At 43.4% G+C, this 17,114-nt stretch overlaps 1 protein-coding gene across 1 annotated transcript in view; it reads right to left on the bottom strand.

Annotated features, from left to right (window-relative positions):
• The window catches only part of UNC5C (unc-5 netrin receptor C), a 249,804-nt gene that overhangs the window by 15,038 nt on the left and 217,652 nt on the right, over positions 1–17,114 (bottom strand). Inside the window, exons 9-12 of the mRNA XM_064711041.1 lie at positions 16,361–16,705; positions 13,293–13,380; positions 3,732–3,900; positions 1,663–1,896 (exon numbers count right to left, since the gene is read on the bottom strand). Coding sequence (XP_064567111.1) covers positions 1,663–1,896; positions 3,732–3,900; positions 13,293–13,380; positions 16,361–16,705 — 836 coding nt within the window. The remainder of the gene's footprint in view (positions 1–1,662; positions 1,897–3,731; positions 3,901–13,292; positions 13,381–16,360; positions 16,706–17,114) is intronic.

Genomic DNA, 17,114 nt, shown 5'->3' with positions numbered 1-17,114 from the left:
TGGACATGCCAAAGAGAAAAAAAAATTAAAATCCATGAACTGGATGTAAGAAAGCAGTAGGTACAGAGTGGGATGGTGTCCTCCTGATTTTGCTCACCTTTCCTCACTAATCTGCAGTCTCACTTTGGGGTCTAACTGCAGCAAGATCCCAAGGACTAACCTGTTGCCCTCCCAGATTTTGGCTGCAGCTTCTCAGGTGAAGGATGATTCCCCTGTGTGCCTTTCCTGATCCCTTCTGCTGTTGCACTGAATTGGATTAACTTTACCACACAACTCTCCCTACAGTCTATTAGAAACAGACCGACAGCTCCTGAGTAATTCCTAATTAGATTCCTCAGCTCTGACTGCATTTGCTGGCTGGCCAAGGCCCCTCCAACTCAGTTATTATTTCCTCAGGCCTTGTCAAACCCATGGAAAATTGTATTATGCAGCACAGGCATAAAACCATCAGGACCTTTGAAGCTTGATTGGTATGAAAGTTCCTTTCCCCTTTTTTTTTCTTTTTTTTTCTTTTAATAGGAGAAACAAAAGGGAAATCAGACCAGGAAAAATAACTGCTTCTAAAAGGTTGGTAACACCAATGCAGTGACAGAGACCAAGCTCCCAGAGGACAAAACCATGCTGAAGTCCCCATGTGCTTGCTTCAACCCTTATACTTGTTGCCTTTCTTACATGTACAAGAGCACCCACTCAGCAAAGCCTAGGCAGGCAATATCAGATAGTATCAGGGAGGACAAGCAAGTGTGCTGCTCTCAGTGATGGAAGTCACTGTTCTGAAAAACACAAACATCTCCCAGCCAGTGTATCTGGGTTTAAATCCCAATAATTCCCAGCTAAACCTGAGGAAACAAAAGCATGTACAACAGCAGGATGACTCTGCTTAGTCAGGCTTTGAAATCACTTTGCCACAAAGAAGTGAAGTAGCTCTACCTACAGCTAAAGGAAAAACCCCACATTTTAATAAACTCAGCTGTGCAGTTGGAGCTACATATCTCATGAGGGCATCTATTATAGATACCTTCTGTATGAATATAGGTATTTATAAAGAGAAATAGTGAGTATGGGTACCTCTCTGCTCATCTGCGTGTAGTGAGTGTGTGTTTGTGTGAATGCCAGAATTATGCAGGGAGAGTAAGGTTATCCAGTTAGGGATAGCAGCAGCTTTGCTTTATTCCACTTGTGAATTCCCAACACAAAAAGCTGCACGCGAAGGGGTGTAATAAAGCAGTATGAAAGCAGGCAGTGATTAACGGGCCAGAAGCTTCTTTTATCATTATCAAGTATTTACAAAGAAGCATTTATATGTTTTCCCATCTCTGGGGAGCTGGCACTTAGCATTAAAAATACATGAATAACGAATGAAGCCCTGTGTACCTTATGGCCTTTTAATAATGCAAAAACCTTAGGATTCAGGATATGATACAGGTAAACAAAGGAAAAAAGACTGGTGGTTGGAAAATTGTGTGAGATCCCTATGCAAAGGACAATTTATAGTGTCTGAGGGTTAAACTGTAAAACAGCAGCTTGCTGTCAAGCTCTTCTAATCAGAAAAATAACCCAGGGAGCATGAATACATGGAGCAGAGGGTCCATGTATGCTATGACTGCAGTCCTGTGACAAGTGGGGAGGGAGAGGGAGAGCAAGCAAGAGACCAAGAACCACCTTAAGAGCATCCTGCGTGTCATCGAGGCAGTAGACCCGGATGCTGTACTCCAGGGATGAGCAGGACAGCGGTCCAAAGATGGCCAGTTTGAGACGTTTGGCTGCTGCCTTGGTGATTGACTGTCCCACCAAGGCATAGGTGCTGAGGGTTTCTGTCAGGATGTGGCAGGCCTCTGGGTCCAGCTGGATATAGCATGGGGTGGTGAAGTTTTCCTCTCCGACCACCACCACATCCTAAGAGAGAAAGAGACCAAGTTACAGCATGTGAATCCTCACAACTGCTCTTCTTTCAGGCAGCAATGCCCTTTCAAGTCTGGGTGATGCAAAAAGTCCTTGCTGTTTGCCCCTTAGATCAATTCAGGTCTAAATGTCCTGCTTCCAGCTTTTCTCCTGTGTAGACACAGGGACCAGATTTCTCAGGGGTGCTGGTGATGATGTTGGAGGTTGAATACTCTCCCTGTCTTCACTCCTGCTTTTAAACCCTGGGCAGACTTAGGCAAATAATGAAAATATCACCAAGACTTTATTGAAAGAGATATTGCAGAACTAATCATTTGGTGACCATGATTCAGCATCAGTAGTCTCAGGCATGCTGAATAAATAACTGCCCTTCACCTCCTAAGCACGACAATAAGGAGTTATAAAAACTCAGGGAAGGAAGTAACCTCCGTGACAGCCAAATACCACATCTATATGAAATATCACCTGCTGCTTCCTCAGAATAATCCTCTGTGACAAGACTGCAGGATGAGGAAAAAAACCACTGCCTGAATGCAGATGACCTCCCCACCCTGGGTGCACAGGAAAACAGCTCCCCTGCTCATTTCTCCATTCAACCCTGCGTGTAATATCCTGCACACAACACGAGGTGCTTTGAATGGCTTTGAGAGGGAGCAGGAGTGAAAGGTCAGTAGCAGGTGACAGCCACCTCTTGCAAAGCCACTCTGTGCCACACAACACTCAGCACAACTTGTCCACTTCATCCCTGCTGCCTGTAGCCTTGCAGAGCAATGTACCCACCTGGCAACTGACAAAAGTGAGCTCAGCTGGCATTAGGCATTAAGCTTGGCTCCCTTGGTCTCAGGAGAGGCACACCTGCCACATGTGCAGCGGTGGCACAGCCTTTTTGGAGGGCAAGGTGCTGCTCCATGGCATGGCTCTGGCAGGAGGTGATGCTGCAGGGTGTGCATGAATGTGTGTGCACACGGGTGTGTGAGGCTCAGCTTGGAGGAGCTGCTCCGGAGCTGACAGGAGAAAGAAGATTGCTGTGTGATGGCCAGGGGCCCCATGGATGCTGCACACACACCAGGGTGTGTGCAGGGCTGGCAGAGCAACCTGTGCCTAGGGCAGGAGCAGGATGGGGGGATAATTAAGAGGTGCCAGTAACACACAGCCACAAATAAGGGACACACGTGTGGTGCCACGAGCTGGGCTGTGGGGTGCAGATTAGCTGGCGAGACAGAGCTGTGCTTGCTGCGTGCTCCCTCCCAGCAGGAAGAAGAGCCAGTGCCACAGGCAGGAGGCCAAACACGAGAGGCTTTTGAAGACAATGCTGGACATGGCGCTGCTGCTGCTGTCAGCCCAACTGCCTCCAGAAGCCACCCTGACCTTATTAAACTTACCAGTAGGAGAAAGTGCCCTTGCCAAATTAATTATGAGACCAAACTGGTGGCAGCAGGGACCTAGGAGCACAGAGCTGGAAAGGAGGGCTCTGTCAAGATGGGCCAGCCCTGCTGAAAGCATCACTTTATGCTCCAGTTATGGTGGGAAGATCCTTTTGCCACACTGCCTTGGGACATTCTCCTGCTATACTACTGGCAAGGAACCACCTCAGGCTCCCTCCATGGAAACCTGCTGGTACTAGGAGGTGCCAAAGTGCCCCAAGGCAGATCTCTGAATGGGCACACAGCAGCTTAGACATCTTGTAGGGAAGGGTACTCCTGCCTGCCTGTAGCAGTCATGTGTAGCAGTCATGGAAGCCCCAAAATACAGGTTCAGAAAGGCAAGTAAAGGATGAGCAGAGAGCCCTGCACGCAGCCAGCACACAGGCTGGAGCTCTGGAGCCTCACCTCCCATGGTCCCTGGGCAGCCTGGTGCTTCAGCTGGATCTGCCAGTCCTCTGTGTTTGGCTCTGCACAGTGGTGCATGGTTAGAATGACAGGCCGGGTCAGCAGGGCTCCTGGTGGGCCACAGCTCACCACTGGTGTCAGCAGCGTTTGGCTGTCTTCCACTGGTGGCCTGGTGAGGAGACAGAAAGATGGATACATTAAGTGAGCTGAAAAAGACAAAAAACCTTTTTACATTTGGGTGTGTAAAAATAAAAAATCCTTTTCTTAAAATAGAAAGACTGTGCAAGCAAAATAGGTGGGTTTTGTTTTTCCTTCATTTTCCCCAAACCCTTATCTATTTCCTTTTTTGGCTTGTTTCTGTGCCCAATATCATTCATGTGTCAAGATGCAGGTTTAGGTATCAGCAAATTATAGGCCATATTTGCTGATTGCACTCCACTCTGAAGGATCCTTGCAGATGGTATGCAGAGGCTTCATTTCACCCACTGCAAAAATGTGGTCACTGCTGCATTTGGCAGCTCTTCAGCGACACACAAAAATGAATGGTGGCTCTTGTAGGCACCACTTGTGAGAACTATTTACTGTCAGGACAGAGAAAACAGACAAAAAGAGGAAGATGCTGAACTAATAAGGAGTGAGCATGACTGAAAGTGGTGCACAGCACATCTGAGATGTGCAGTTCGAGTTCTGAGGCATCACCAAACCACTGATACTCATTTAACTTAAAAGGCATTCAGGAATGGCTTCTGCAAATGGAACTACTGGAATGGCTATTGCAAATAAACCTGCAGGCAGCAAGTGTCACTGCTGGTGAGGGAGAAAGGATGGTAAGGAATAGTGCAAGGTAAAACACACTTGCAAAGCCCAAAATTTCTAGTGATTACCCTGAGTTGTTCAGCTAAAAACACAGGTATTATCCAGTGTGCCTGCTGCCAGTCACTAGGAATTGGTGTTATGGGAAATCATGTGAATATTTAGGATACATAACATACACTCTGGTTTGAAAATGACAGTGTGTGTGCATGTGTGTGTGTGCACATGTGCAAGTGCAAACCATCCCAGACCAACTGCTGAGGAGCTGAGGAGCTCAAAACAAGAGGAAGCATGAGTGACTTTAACTATCCTGACATCTGGTGTATGACAAATACAGCTGAATGTGCCTCATCAACTGCCTCCCTAAATAATAGAGGACAAATTCATGATCCAGAAACCAGCAAGTGGGATTTTAGAAGCGTTCAATGTGATCTGTGCTAAAAATCCTGAATCTGCCCATAGGACCACACATGCTCTGCTCTGGCTGAAGGTTCAGTCCCAGGCTGCATTTACAAACACATCTACATCAGTCTTAGAGAAATTGAGAGACAACATTGCTGGTTTTTTCTGCAAGTCTTTGTCTTTGCCAAGAGAAGAACATAAGCAGCTGTAATCAGAGAATCCTAGAATATCCTGAGTTGGAAAGGACCCACAAGGATCATTGAGTCCAACTTCCTGCACAGGATTATCCCCAGGAGTCACACCCTGTGCCTGAGAGCATTGTCCAAACACTTCTAGAGCTCTGCCAGGCTGGTGCTGTGACCACTTCCCTGGGGAGCCTGTTTTAGTGCCCAACCACTCTCTGTGTGAAGAACCTTTTCCTGATATCCAGTCTAAACCTCTCCTGACACAGCTTCAGGCCTTTCCCTTGGGCTCTGTCACCGCAGAGCAGAGATCAGTGCCTGCCCCTCCTCTTCCTCTCATGAGGAAGCTGTAACTGCAGTGAGATCTTCCCTCAGTCTCCTCCAGGCTGAACAAATGCAGTGACCTCAGCCAATCCTCACATGGCTTCCCTTCAAGACCCTTCATCATCTTCATTGCCCACCTTTGGATGCTCCCTAATAGTTTAGATGCTCTCTAATAGTCTCTCTTATATTGTGGCAGCCAAATCTACTCACAATATTCAAGGTCAGGCCACACCAGAGCAGAGAAGAGCAGAGCAGGTAATCTTAAATAACATTTTCAAGGAGGCCAAATCAGGACAGAAGCTATTTTGATATCAAATTTATCACACCTATTCTGGTTATTGCAAATATATGTCCATAGGACTAATTTAATTTTGTCCACCTTAATTCTCCCTGCCTATCCTGTTAATCTCACAGAATGAACAACAAACTTTTGAGCAATCCTTTTTCAAAATGGAATGAAGGCATTTTTGAAAATTACCCCTAGTTGTCTCAAATGTTGTGAAGGTTTTTGTAGCATTTGAGGAAAAAAAGGGTCTGGCATTGGAAAATTTAAATCTATGCAAATCAGTAAATCCAGATGATACGCATCTGTGGAAATTAACTGATGAGTTTCCTAAATGACATAACAATTGTTTCTGAAAATCCATGGACTGGAAACAAACAGCTGTGATATAGATGTCTTTCAAAAAGGATGCAAAGTATAACAATCTGGACAGCTATCATGTATTGTGCCAACCATTTTAGCCTAGCAAACAATGCACAAAATAAATGAAACACAAGAGGAGTACCTAGTCCAGCTCCTCTTGCATACTGCAGGGAATCATTGGATTTAAATTAAGAAGATGAGGTATCACTTTTTTGCAAGGCCAGACTGAATAAATCATTGGACAGTTGTTCACTAAAACATGCCTTCTTTTTCTGACACATTTACATTGTTATTTTGTTCATAAGAAGCAACAAGAAGCTTAAAAAACACTCAGAGTGTGTCAGTGGTTTTTAATGATCATCAGCCTTGGAAATTGGTGGATATTTGAACACTCTCCTATGGTCTAATTCAAGAAATTTCAAGAAACGTAGTATCTTATGAGAAACTTCTCTCAAAATTATAATATTTGTATGAAAAGCAGATATGACCAGCTATAGACTTAATCATCTCGTTAACCTAACTTCATCTAAAAGTACTGACCCATGAAAAAGAAAAGAAAATACAAGGTATCATTTTTTTTTGATTGAATTACAAAACAAGCAATCAAAATGCAGGAGTGAATACATCATGATTACCATTAAAAAAAATTAATACAATGCCTTTCAGGTGAAAAATGAGTTAAAATCGACAAGCACTGATGCCTGCAGTCAAAAAACCCAAACGGTCATTAAAATAATATGGTACTCATAAATCATACAGTCTGAAGTTGTGTCCAAGTAAAGTTAAGTTTAGTTACTGCTTTGTGCCAAAATTTTTTACTGTCAGATTTTAGGACTCTGGTGGAAGGCTTGATTCTGTGCTGCAACATTTTATAGCTGATTAGAACAACTACAAAATGATTATGAAGAACACCAAGCCAGGATGTGTTGCAGACTGTAGAGTGAGGAACTGAGCTAAGAGGTGGATGCAAGCATACAAAGGACATGTTAAAAATATCAAGGCTTAATATTTTTTCTCCATGTTCATAAACAGCATCTTTGTCACCAGACTTAGAAGATGCATTGCCAATTGGATGAGATATGCATGGTCCTGACCTGGATATTTATGATAGAGGACAGTCTGATTAATGAAAAGCAGAAAAATGGGCCAGTTGTGCGGGTGCTTGACTTTACAGTCCCAAATTCCCAACCAGGCACACATCAGAGATTGGCACCACAAAATTACTGAACATCTGCTGGTCCTAGTGACTCTCCAACATCCACCTCACACAGATAAACCTTTAAAAACTGAGATACAATGAGCTGCACAGAAGTTCTCCAGTGGTGAAGTGGGTCACTGTCACTGCTGAGGTGAAATCCCAGCTCTGTTAAAGTCTATGCTAAACCTCTCTCTGACTACTGTGGGGCCAAGATTTCTACTCACAATGTGGAAAAAATGATTTCATTTACAGGTATTATTTAATAAGGAATCACAGCAACAGTGAAATCTAGAAGACAATGGCAAAATTCTAGAGAAAGTAAAAATATGAATATGAAATAAAATCTTTTTAATTGTTCAGTAGCTCAGGCTGGAGCAAAACAATTTCCAAAGAGTAACTTATTAACAAATAAAGCAATAAAAATGAACACCATTTCAGGTGAGCTTGCTGCAACACAGCAGGCATCAACATGTTACATGACACAGTGACAAGAAGCAAATCTGATTTCTGGCATTGTATGGGAAAAAGAGCACATCAGAGCCCATCATGGTGACATTCCCTTTCCTCTCCAGCTCTGCCATGACTGCCGGTAGTAGCAGTGTGTTTAGGGACCACCATGAGATCTCAGAAATAAACCAGAAACCCAGAGGAATGAGGCTAAACAATGCAATGGTACAGACAGAAGAGAGGTGCCCTATGACAAGTGACAGGGAAAAGGAACAAAAATCTCCCAACAAATCTTTTCTTGCTTCTCACTGATTTCAATTTCCATTTTAAAACAAAAGGATTATGCTTTACTACAGCTAATGAGAACAGAAACAGATGCAGTAGACAAGATACATTATACAAGGGATATTAATCGTTCTTCTTCAAAGCATAAACCAACAGTAATTCATGGAATTAGTAAACAACAAATTTCCCTGAAGACAAGTTATTGTGTAGTCACTCATTACAGGCAATTTTATTCCTTCTCTTGAAACAGGTGATGCAGCACCAGCAAAGCCAGTGTGCCAGCCTAGAGGAGCACATGTTGTGACCAGCAATGAGATTTATGTGTTATAGATTGTGGGTGATCCAGCACAAACAGAGACACAGGAGAGCATATGGAGCAAGGGAGGTAAATCTATGAGCAGAAATGATCAAAACTCTGGGTGATCTTTTAGGCTGCTATACAAAAAAACAAAAAACAAAAAACAAAAAACCAAACCCAACCCCCTACAAAAACCCCATCAACACGGGCTTCACTTTAGGCTTGCAGCAGTCTCTATAAGGGATAACTTATTAGAAGAGACTGGCCACTCAGCTGTATAACTCCAAAAACAAGGGCATGTTTTTGTTTTACAAAGATCTGACACTAAAACTCAACCCACTGCTTAGCACTTCTATTAAAAGGCACTAACAGTAACTGAAAGGCCTTCAGATATTTTTAGATGTTTTCCCATCCCTCAGAGATTATCAAAACCAGTCAACTTATATTTAAAAGCAAACAAACTTTTATCCACCATATCTGGTCCCTTCACAATCAAATTTGTGTTTTTAATGGGATTACTCATTCAAAACTGTCTCCCTGTAATAAGCCAGACCTTATTCATTAAGGTAGCTGTCAGACAGCAGATGTGAGCACAACTAGATAAATCTCTGCTCCTCAGTGGGACTACACTGTGCTCCCTGCCATTGTGCTCCAGGCAATCACAGCAGCTCAGGAAGCACAGGATGGAGCAGGGAGAGAGGAATGGCTACTGCATAGCAACAGGTTGCAACCCCTCTACACAGCTTAGCCAAAAGTTAGAGGGGAGATATTCTATTTCTCCTTTCATTCCTGGGGCTTTATTTTTTAATATGTGTTCTTTCTTAAGTTTCAAACTTAATATTCTTGACAGACTCTGGTTCTTCTGACAGTCTATCATGCTCTGGTCTTTTTCATGTTGAATTTTTCAATTATAGTGACTGACACTTCAAGAAATTGTCTTCTGGAGTTGCAAAGTAATTTTGTTTATGCAACTGAGATAAGGAAGGTGGAAAAACGTAATGTGGAAGACTTAAATTTCTTTTATTTCACATCACTAAGCTTAAGATTTACTGGTGAAAAAGCAACATTACTCCTTGGATCACAATCATTGATCAGATGCTTGACTTTATATTAAACTCTGTGCATACATTATGAAGGCACTGATACAAATCCTGGCAAAGCTCACCTGACCCTTTTCTCTTTCAAGGTAGCTAATTTGAAATTTGCACATTTATGTGTGTCTTCCATCAAGACCTTTAGGAGTGTTGCTTTCTCAGTTCTTCAGGGCTGTCAAATTTTGTGGGCACAGTGACCTCCACTCTCATTTGGAACACCTCCTGTGTGATGGATTAGGCAGGAGTGTCCTTCACAGAGCTGTAGCTGTTTTGTGCAGTTCCTGCCTCTGATTAGAGCATGCAAGAGTAGCTCCACCTAAAGCTGTGCGAGCTCAGCAGGGGCTCACGCAGGAACACAGGAACTGCCACACAAGATAAAACCAGTGGTCCATCAAGACCCAGACCCCATCCAGCACTGACCACTGCCAGATGTTTCTGAAGGAAACACAGCTCTGCTAATTTAGCTCACAGCAAGATTTGTTTTTTAACCTGAGGCCATCAAGCAAATCGTGGAGGCTGGAGGTTTATACTTATGCTATTTAATCCTTAGGATTAAATTACAGATTAATTAAATAAATTACTTAATCTGTAAAACCCAGGCTCTCACAGACACTCATGGGAAGAGGCCCTTGCCAGGTACTGGCCAACATAGTGTGCTGATTTTACAGATTAAACCTATACTACTCAAGATGGGACTCTTTGCAAATCTCAAAGTTGGTAATACTTCCCCAGACTAAGGGAGAGAGCATCTGCTCACCACTGAAAAAGACACAGCTTTGAGACAGAAACCTGTCTGATAGCTGCAAAATATTCTCATTGGCTTGTCATTTTTTCACCTAAATGTATATACATAACACATACATATATATGTGTACATGTACTTCCTTTGCACATATATGTGTACAAACATACACTCATATATAATTTTCCCACTGTAGCTGCTTCATAAAGGTTGTGGATCTTTTTATGAGATCAGCCAGGGATGAGAGCCTGGGATCTGCCTGTCATCCATCCTGCCCCAAATGACAGAAAAATGAGGGTGAGCTTGCAGGACAGGAGCAGGGATAACACTCTTCTGGAGCATCAGTCCAGTAGAAGAGAAACCCCACTGTGCCACGAGTATGCTGACACACTTGGAGGAAACAACTGCCTCCAATGGTGTTTACTGCAGCTATCAGAACCCCAATTCACTGCCAAAGGATAATGCTTTTAGGGTGAGCTCCCTGCTCTCACATGCTTTGATGGGTATGAAATGGAATAAACAGACTGACTCAGAAAGCGCTCCTAACCAATCTGCAAGGCAGCACAAAGAGTGATATTACTGGATTGTGAGGTCTCTCAAATATCTGTTCTACAGCTTTCAGAGACTAACTGGGGAAACAGCTTATAAAATCAAAGGAAGGAAAAGAAAAAGGGAATTTGCAGGTGTCTGAGAGATATATTTTTTGTTTCTGACTATTCAGAAGTAGTTTCACAGTTCTACAAACAAAGTGTGAGCTAGATCTTAAGTTGTTAGAGATATGTGAGCTGGGGTGGGGACCCTCTGTTGCTGGTCTGGTTCTGCTAGGGTAGCACTGTGGTGACCACATTCTCACCTCAGTGCTAGTTGTAATATCAAGGACAAGGCTCTGCCTTCATTTCTGATAACAGCATGCATTTTATAATTTACTGTGTGTCCCCTTCCAAACGACATCAACACATAACAGGACTTTTCAACCCATACACATTTGCACAGCGCTCATGGAAAGAAATATAGGGTCTCACAGTGTTTGTTGAACACACTGCAGTTACTGCCTGGCCACGAAAGCAAATGTCTACAGTTTGTCCTTACTGGGGACTGTCACTCTCTGCTAGAGTGCTGCAAGAGTGCAGCAGCTGATTTAAAAAATAATTATGCTACACAGAAACTTGTGGTACCCATATGACTCCAGTTATATGAAGCAGCATCTGTGGCCCATGCAGCCAGAAAAAGGAGCTTTGACAGAGCTGCAGCTCTGGTACTGAAGTGAAGTGCCTGGTAACCAGTCCTGCAGCAGGAGAACATTACAGCTGGGTGCCACCCACCCCCTTCTGCTCCTGGCACCTGGGGAAAGGGGGCAGAATATTCAGTTCTGAGTGATCTAGACAGCAGCCAATGAGCTCCATCTTAAATGCCCCAGAAGAAGCTGCTTTCCAAGAGCATGAGGAGCCTTGTGTGTTTTCTGAAAAACTGCCACAAATCAAATAAACAGTTGGACTCTGTGCACCCAGAAAGTGACTGCCACCACAGTAAAGTGAGCCCTGATGCCCCAAGGCAGACTGCTCTGTTCTCCTCTCCCAGGGAAAGAAATAAATTCTAAAATCTTCATTGCAAATGAGGATTCACACCATTCTGTTTACTTCTGCAGGTGTCCTTTGGCATACTTGCTCAGGTTGGCAAGCAGAACAGCTCCAGCCATGCTGTTCCCAACACAGGTTAACCTATCCTTCTATCCCCTCTGTGACTTGCTGAGTTACAGCTTTCACAAAGCATGCAGAGGCAGCTTTATGATCCCTGAAGAAAATAAATTAGACAAGTATGTGACATTAGTTGTCCACAGCTGCATGAATAAAGTAACAGGGATTCCCTCCATAACTGACTGGAAAGAAAATAATTGCACATACAGCACCTTCTAAAAAATAAATAATATTTTTAAGAATTAGATATTTTGGAAAGAGAGATTTAGCAGCAAGCTGAATAACAGGGGATGCCATCTGATTTTTTTTTTCTTCCTCAGAAAAGAGTCCTTGTTCAATACTGTTTGTAAACCTCTTTCACAGCCAAAACTAGTAGGAATATAATCAATACGAGCTATGAACAGAGACATTTTTTCTGTAGCTGCAATTAGCTATTTTCAAAGAGTGGCTGATGAATAATGTATGCAAAAGGGTGGGTGGAAGGATTACTTAATTTTTCTTTAAGCAGATTATTTTAGCTTGGGTGAAAGACTACCAAGCTAAAGAATAGTGCTCAATATCACACAGTGTATAAACAGCTGTGGCTTAGCACATAATAAAAGCTATTAAGAGGCTGAGCCAAAAAACATATCCAGCTATGAGGAGGAGAAAGAGGCAAAGTACCGTGTAATGACTGCCTCAGCTTCACATTTGCCATTCTGCCTCTGTGCACAAGTCCATTCTGCAGCCCAAGATCTCACCTTTCTCTACATTAGGGTCTTCTAACTGGCTCCAAATGGTACCTTGGCCTTTTTGTAAACAATTTTTTTTTTTTAATTTCAAGGCTGCCAGATCACATGCCAGTAGACATTAAGATCTGGAATATGAATTGGCCACACATTCAGGAAACAGGAGACAACCGTGGTCATCCCAGCATCAGCTCTGGGTGCCCTTGGCATGTGGTGTCTGGGGCTAAGCAGCAAGGAGGTGGAGGACACCAAAAACTTTGGCTCCATCCTTTGCATGGACTAGCCAAGCCTATGAAGGATAAAATAAAAATTCACCTTCACTCTAACAGGAGAGGAGATTTTTCATGTCAGGTGCTCAGGCACCTGTCCCTCCACTGAGCTGATTTATCACCTTTCCTCTCTGCTCCTTTCTCCTTTGCAGCACAGGTCTTTATCAAGAGGTTACTTCACACCTTCTCTGCTGCAAAAACTCATGCTGGCATATTTTCCTTGCTCCTCTACATTCAGCATCCCCTTGGCCTGAGGACTGCAACACCTGATCAGGAAAGCAAATGTCTGAGCTGGTTTGTGGCAAAGTTTATCCTTGGCTTTGCTTGTGTTTACCTCCAAGTCAGCAATTAGCTTCAATGCAGCAGGTTTTGCATAAGTATTATTACCACAGGTTTTCAGTTACTCTATTAATGCACAAGGAAATAAAGGCATTTTTACCTCATGTTCTCCTTCCTGTGAACTGTCAGATACATTTCATAGACTCTCCCTTGTGGAACGGCTCCTGCTGGGATCAGCAAACTTACTCCTGCAGAACAGAAGAGACACAAAAGATAAGATGGAGAAAAAAGAGGTGAGTGGGTCTGTGGAAAGGAGTGACAGGAGAGGCAGAGGATGAAGCCTGCAAAAACAGATTTTCAGCCACCCTAATCATCAGACTGTAAATGACCTCAGCAAAATGTGAGAAAAAGCATTAACTGTAACCCTGGTGTCTTCAGTGTCCAGCTGCCTGTTCTGTTTCCTCTGCACTGAAGAAAAGAAATGGAGAAGAGGATTTTCTTCCCTTTGGTTTTATTTAAAGACCAGACAGATGGTTACACTGCTGCTTACCTTGTAAAATGATGGAAAAACAAACAACTCTGACTAAAATTCCCAACAGCTGTAATGGGACTTCTCTCCCTAGGCAATTCTTACTTAATTAAGATCAGGAAAGAAAAGCAGTGGAGCACTGTCCCAGGAAGCAACAAGAACTAGTTGTTTCCTGAAAGATGGCTTCTGTGTCTGCCATCCTGTCTTTTAATGCACTCAGTTCCTAGGGAGGAACCAAATCTGCCAGGGAGACAAAACTGGGCTTCTTGGCTTTTGAAAGTGCCTAGTCCTGTAGAGTGGCTCAAAACTAGGATATGCAACCTTGAAAAAAACGTGGACAAATATGCCCAGTGTCATTTTCACTAATGATTTGCTGCACACTTGATTAAAAAACACTGTTCTTACATTCCTGCCATTTAAGAGGTATCTTGAACACAACAAACATGGCCCATGAACTGGCTATTTCACTCTGCTGGACACATCTCAGCCAGCTCTATTTGTAGATGAGGATAAGCAGGAAATCAGTGGCAAGGATTTGCATACAGTTGTTACCACATAGCTGAAAACAAGCCTAGAGGAAGAATATTTTCATAGACGTGTTTACACTAGAGACACTTTACAGACACCTTGCATGGCTCTGCCTCTTTCCTTTAGCATTTACAGTTTGGTTACACTGGGCACCTCCCGTATGTTGGTGTGCAGGGCCTCAGTCTCACACTTAGCTTTGAGGAGAGGGAATGCTAGGAAAGCATTTTCCACAGATGCCTTCTGGCACTTGTGCTTTACAGCCTGCTACAACCCAACCTGTGCATGCTTGCAGCTGTAACAGGGCAGGTGTACTGAAACTGAAGGGCTCTGATCATATCTTGAGGAGGGCATACATCTATCTAGAAGCAGCACAGAGGCATACAAGGTAGCAGCAGACAGATTATTTTATTTTACAGAATCATTACTTTAATCATTTTGAAGGGATTTCAGCATCAAATGCTTTTTCTTTACAAATTGATATTAATATATGTGAATTAACAGTGACTAATGGACTTTGCTGATAATGTGCACCACTGTGGCATATGAAAAGTGAGCATCAATATCTATCTTCAGCTGCTACTTAGAAAAATATTAAACCCACAATTGTATTGCACAAATTTTCAACATTGCTCATCAGTCAGCACCAGATTTATTGAAGTTGTTCAGCTTTCACTTGAATTTCACAGATATTTTTGCCTCCCGTTAGACAGGAGCTCAGAGAGTAGGGCTATAGGTCCAAGCACTTTTGGCTGCTTCGTGGGCAGTGTGGGACTGCATCCTGGAACCAAACCAGCCAATCACAATCCTGGGCCACCTAGGCATTTTGCTTCCTCCATAACACCAACAAAAGAGAAATGATCCAGCAGAGGCTCAGGGGACAAGGGTAGGCACCATCTCCTTGGTGAGGGCATTTGCTGTAAAATGGCCAAGCTGTGAGCTGCAGTCTTACATGTACTGTAGTCCCTCCTCAATCCAGTGAAACCAGGCAGGTGTATTCCTGACCATTGTATACCCTGCACATTCCTCAAATCAAATGCTTTATGTATTTGATTCATTCTCACTTTAGATATTAATGCTGCTCTGTAGTATCATGCTAAACCCATGGGAACATCTAGGTGCTGAACTTCCTTAGAAAGAACATCAACACTTCATGTAGGAACCAAGCAGCAGCAGCATGGCCCTGCTAAAAAAATCTCTTGAAAGACCTGAGCTCTCCCAAGGCTGCCCAAGAGCTCCTTGGATGCTCTGAAATTGCCTGCTGGTGTCAGGGTGGCCTGAAGGGACCTGGAACCTGACTTGGTGCTGTATGAGAAAGATTGAGCAGCATGTTGCATTACATCAATAGCCCTCAGTCCCTCTCGTTCCTAGTTGTAATGCAAGTCAACAATAAATACAGGTAAAAAGCCTCCCAAAAATGGTGTTCTGTTGTCCTACTTTAACTGCACATAGACTGCCATGAATTGAAAGCAGAGCAACCAATTTGTTTTGAAATTAATTTGTTCTCTTTTAGTACAATGACAAAATAGAGGCTTACTCTATTGAAGTCCCTTTCCTAGAACTGCATGAAAGGGAAGGTGATACTGAATTGCACTTGACACAGGGAAGTTCTGAAACTTTGCATGTCTCAGAAAGTGGCTAAGAGCCCTGCAATATTCTGTTTAGAATCAGACAATCATTTAGGTTGGAAGAGACCTCTAAGATCATTGAATCCAGTCATTACCACACCACAGTGTTTACCACTAGATCACATTCCTATGTATTACTTGGGAGAAGAGACCAATCCCCACTTTGCTGCAGCCTCCTTTCAGGCAGTTGTAGAAAGGGATAAGGTCCCCTCAGTCTCCTTTTCTCCAGGCTACACAACCCCAGATCCCTCAGCTGCTACTCCTAAGACCAGCGCTCTTGTAGTGAGGGGCCCAAGTCTCCCTCAAGCCTGTAGTGTTTAAAGGGTGGCCAGGACTTTGGGTATTTGGGTAGAAAATATTCAAACTACTTTTGTAGATGCAAATGGAGGCGGGGGGGGGTGGGGGAGGAGAACCCCATTTATTTGTTTTGATCAAAGAAAAGGCAGAGCCCCATGCATAGACTTTCTCTCCCTGTATAAAGACAAGCTAACACCACTTAATCCCACAAAACAGTTGAACCTTTAGGGCAGCATGGCTAGCACTTACCTGAATTGGGAATTACTAGGTGGCCCCCTAAGGAGTTGAAGGTCCCGAAGGCGGTGCATGACGGGTCAGTTTGCCGAGCAAGGCTCTGGTTCTTCATGTTCAGGGTCTCGTTCTCCAGCAGAGACTGCGTGATCTGTGGGGACAGCTTGGAGGAGAAGTCAGAGAGGTCATCCTGGGGAGTGACTGCACCGGAGGTGTTATAGACCTTGATCTTCAAGTTGGGGAGCGGGTCCAGGATTGGAGAGTTGGTCATTGGGATTTTATCAGAGACATCATGCAAGGCGTACACGGGACCTCTGTACATGGCTGCAGCAGAAGTGAGGTCTGGTGGCACTGCCAGGAGGTCTGCAGTGGAGATGAAAAAGAGGAACCATGTTATTTCTCTGTTCTGATGACTTTATTCCGAGCAACAATTTGGGTTTGCATTTGCATTTTATCTTTCATTCCAAACGTTCATATACACAAAGTCCCTGAACCTTCATCTCCATTTCCATGAACTCTCCAGCAAACTCCCAGGGCTCCTATTGCCCCAGCTGCTTTGGAATCTGGTTGCTGTACAAAATTACAGCATGCTTCTGCTCTGAAGAGTTTTCACTGGGAGTATTTTCCAGGCTGCACTCAGATTCCAAATATGACATGCTTAGCTTCAGGGCAAGATGTTTTCATCGCTCAGTAGATCAAGTTTTAACTAAAAACCCCCTCCCTAAATGCTATGTGACAATCATTAGCCAATTTTTCTAACTGGCCTAATGAC

This window comes from Zonotrichia leucophrys, chromosome 4, assembly GCF_028769735.1.
Source record: "Zonotrichia leucophrys gambelii isolate GWCS_2022_RI chromosome 4, RI_Zleu_2.0, whole genome shotgun sequence".
Classification (NCBI taxonomy): Eukaryota; Metazoa; Chordata; class Aves; order Passeriformes; family Passerellidae; genus Zonotrichia; species Zonotrichia leucophrys.
The sequence above is the reverse complement of the archived record's forward strand: the minus strand, read 5'-3'. Positions and strand labels throughout refer to the sequence as shown.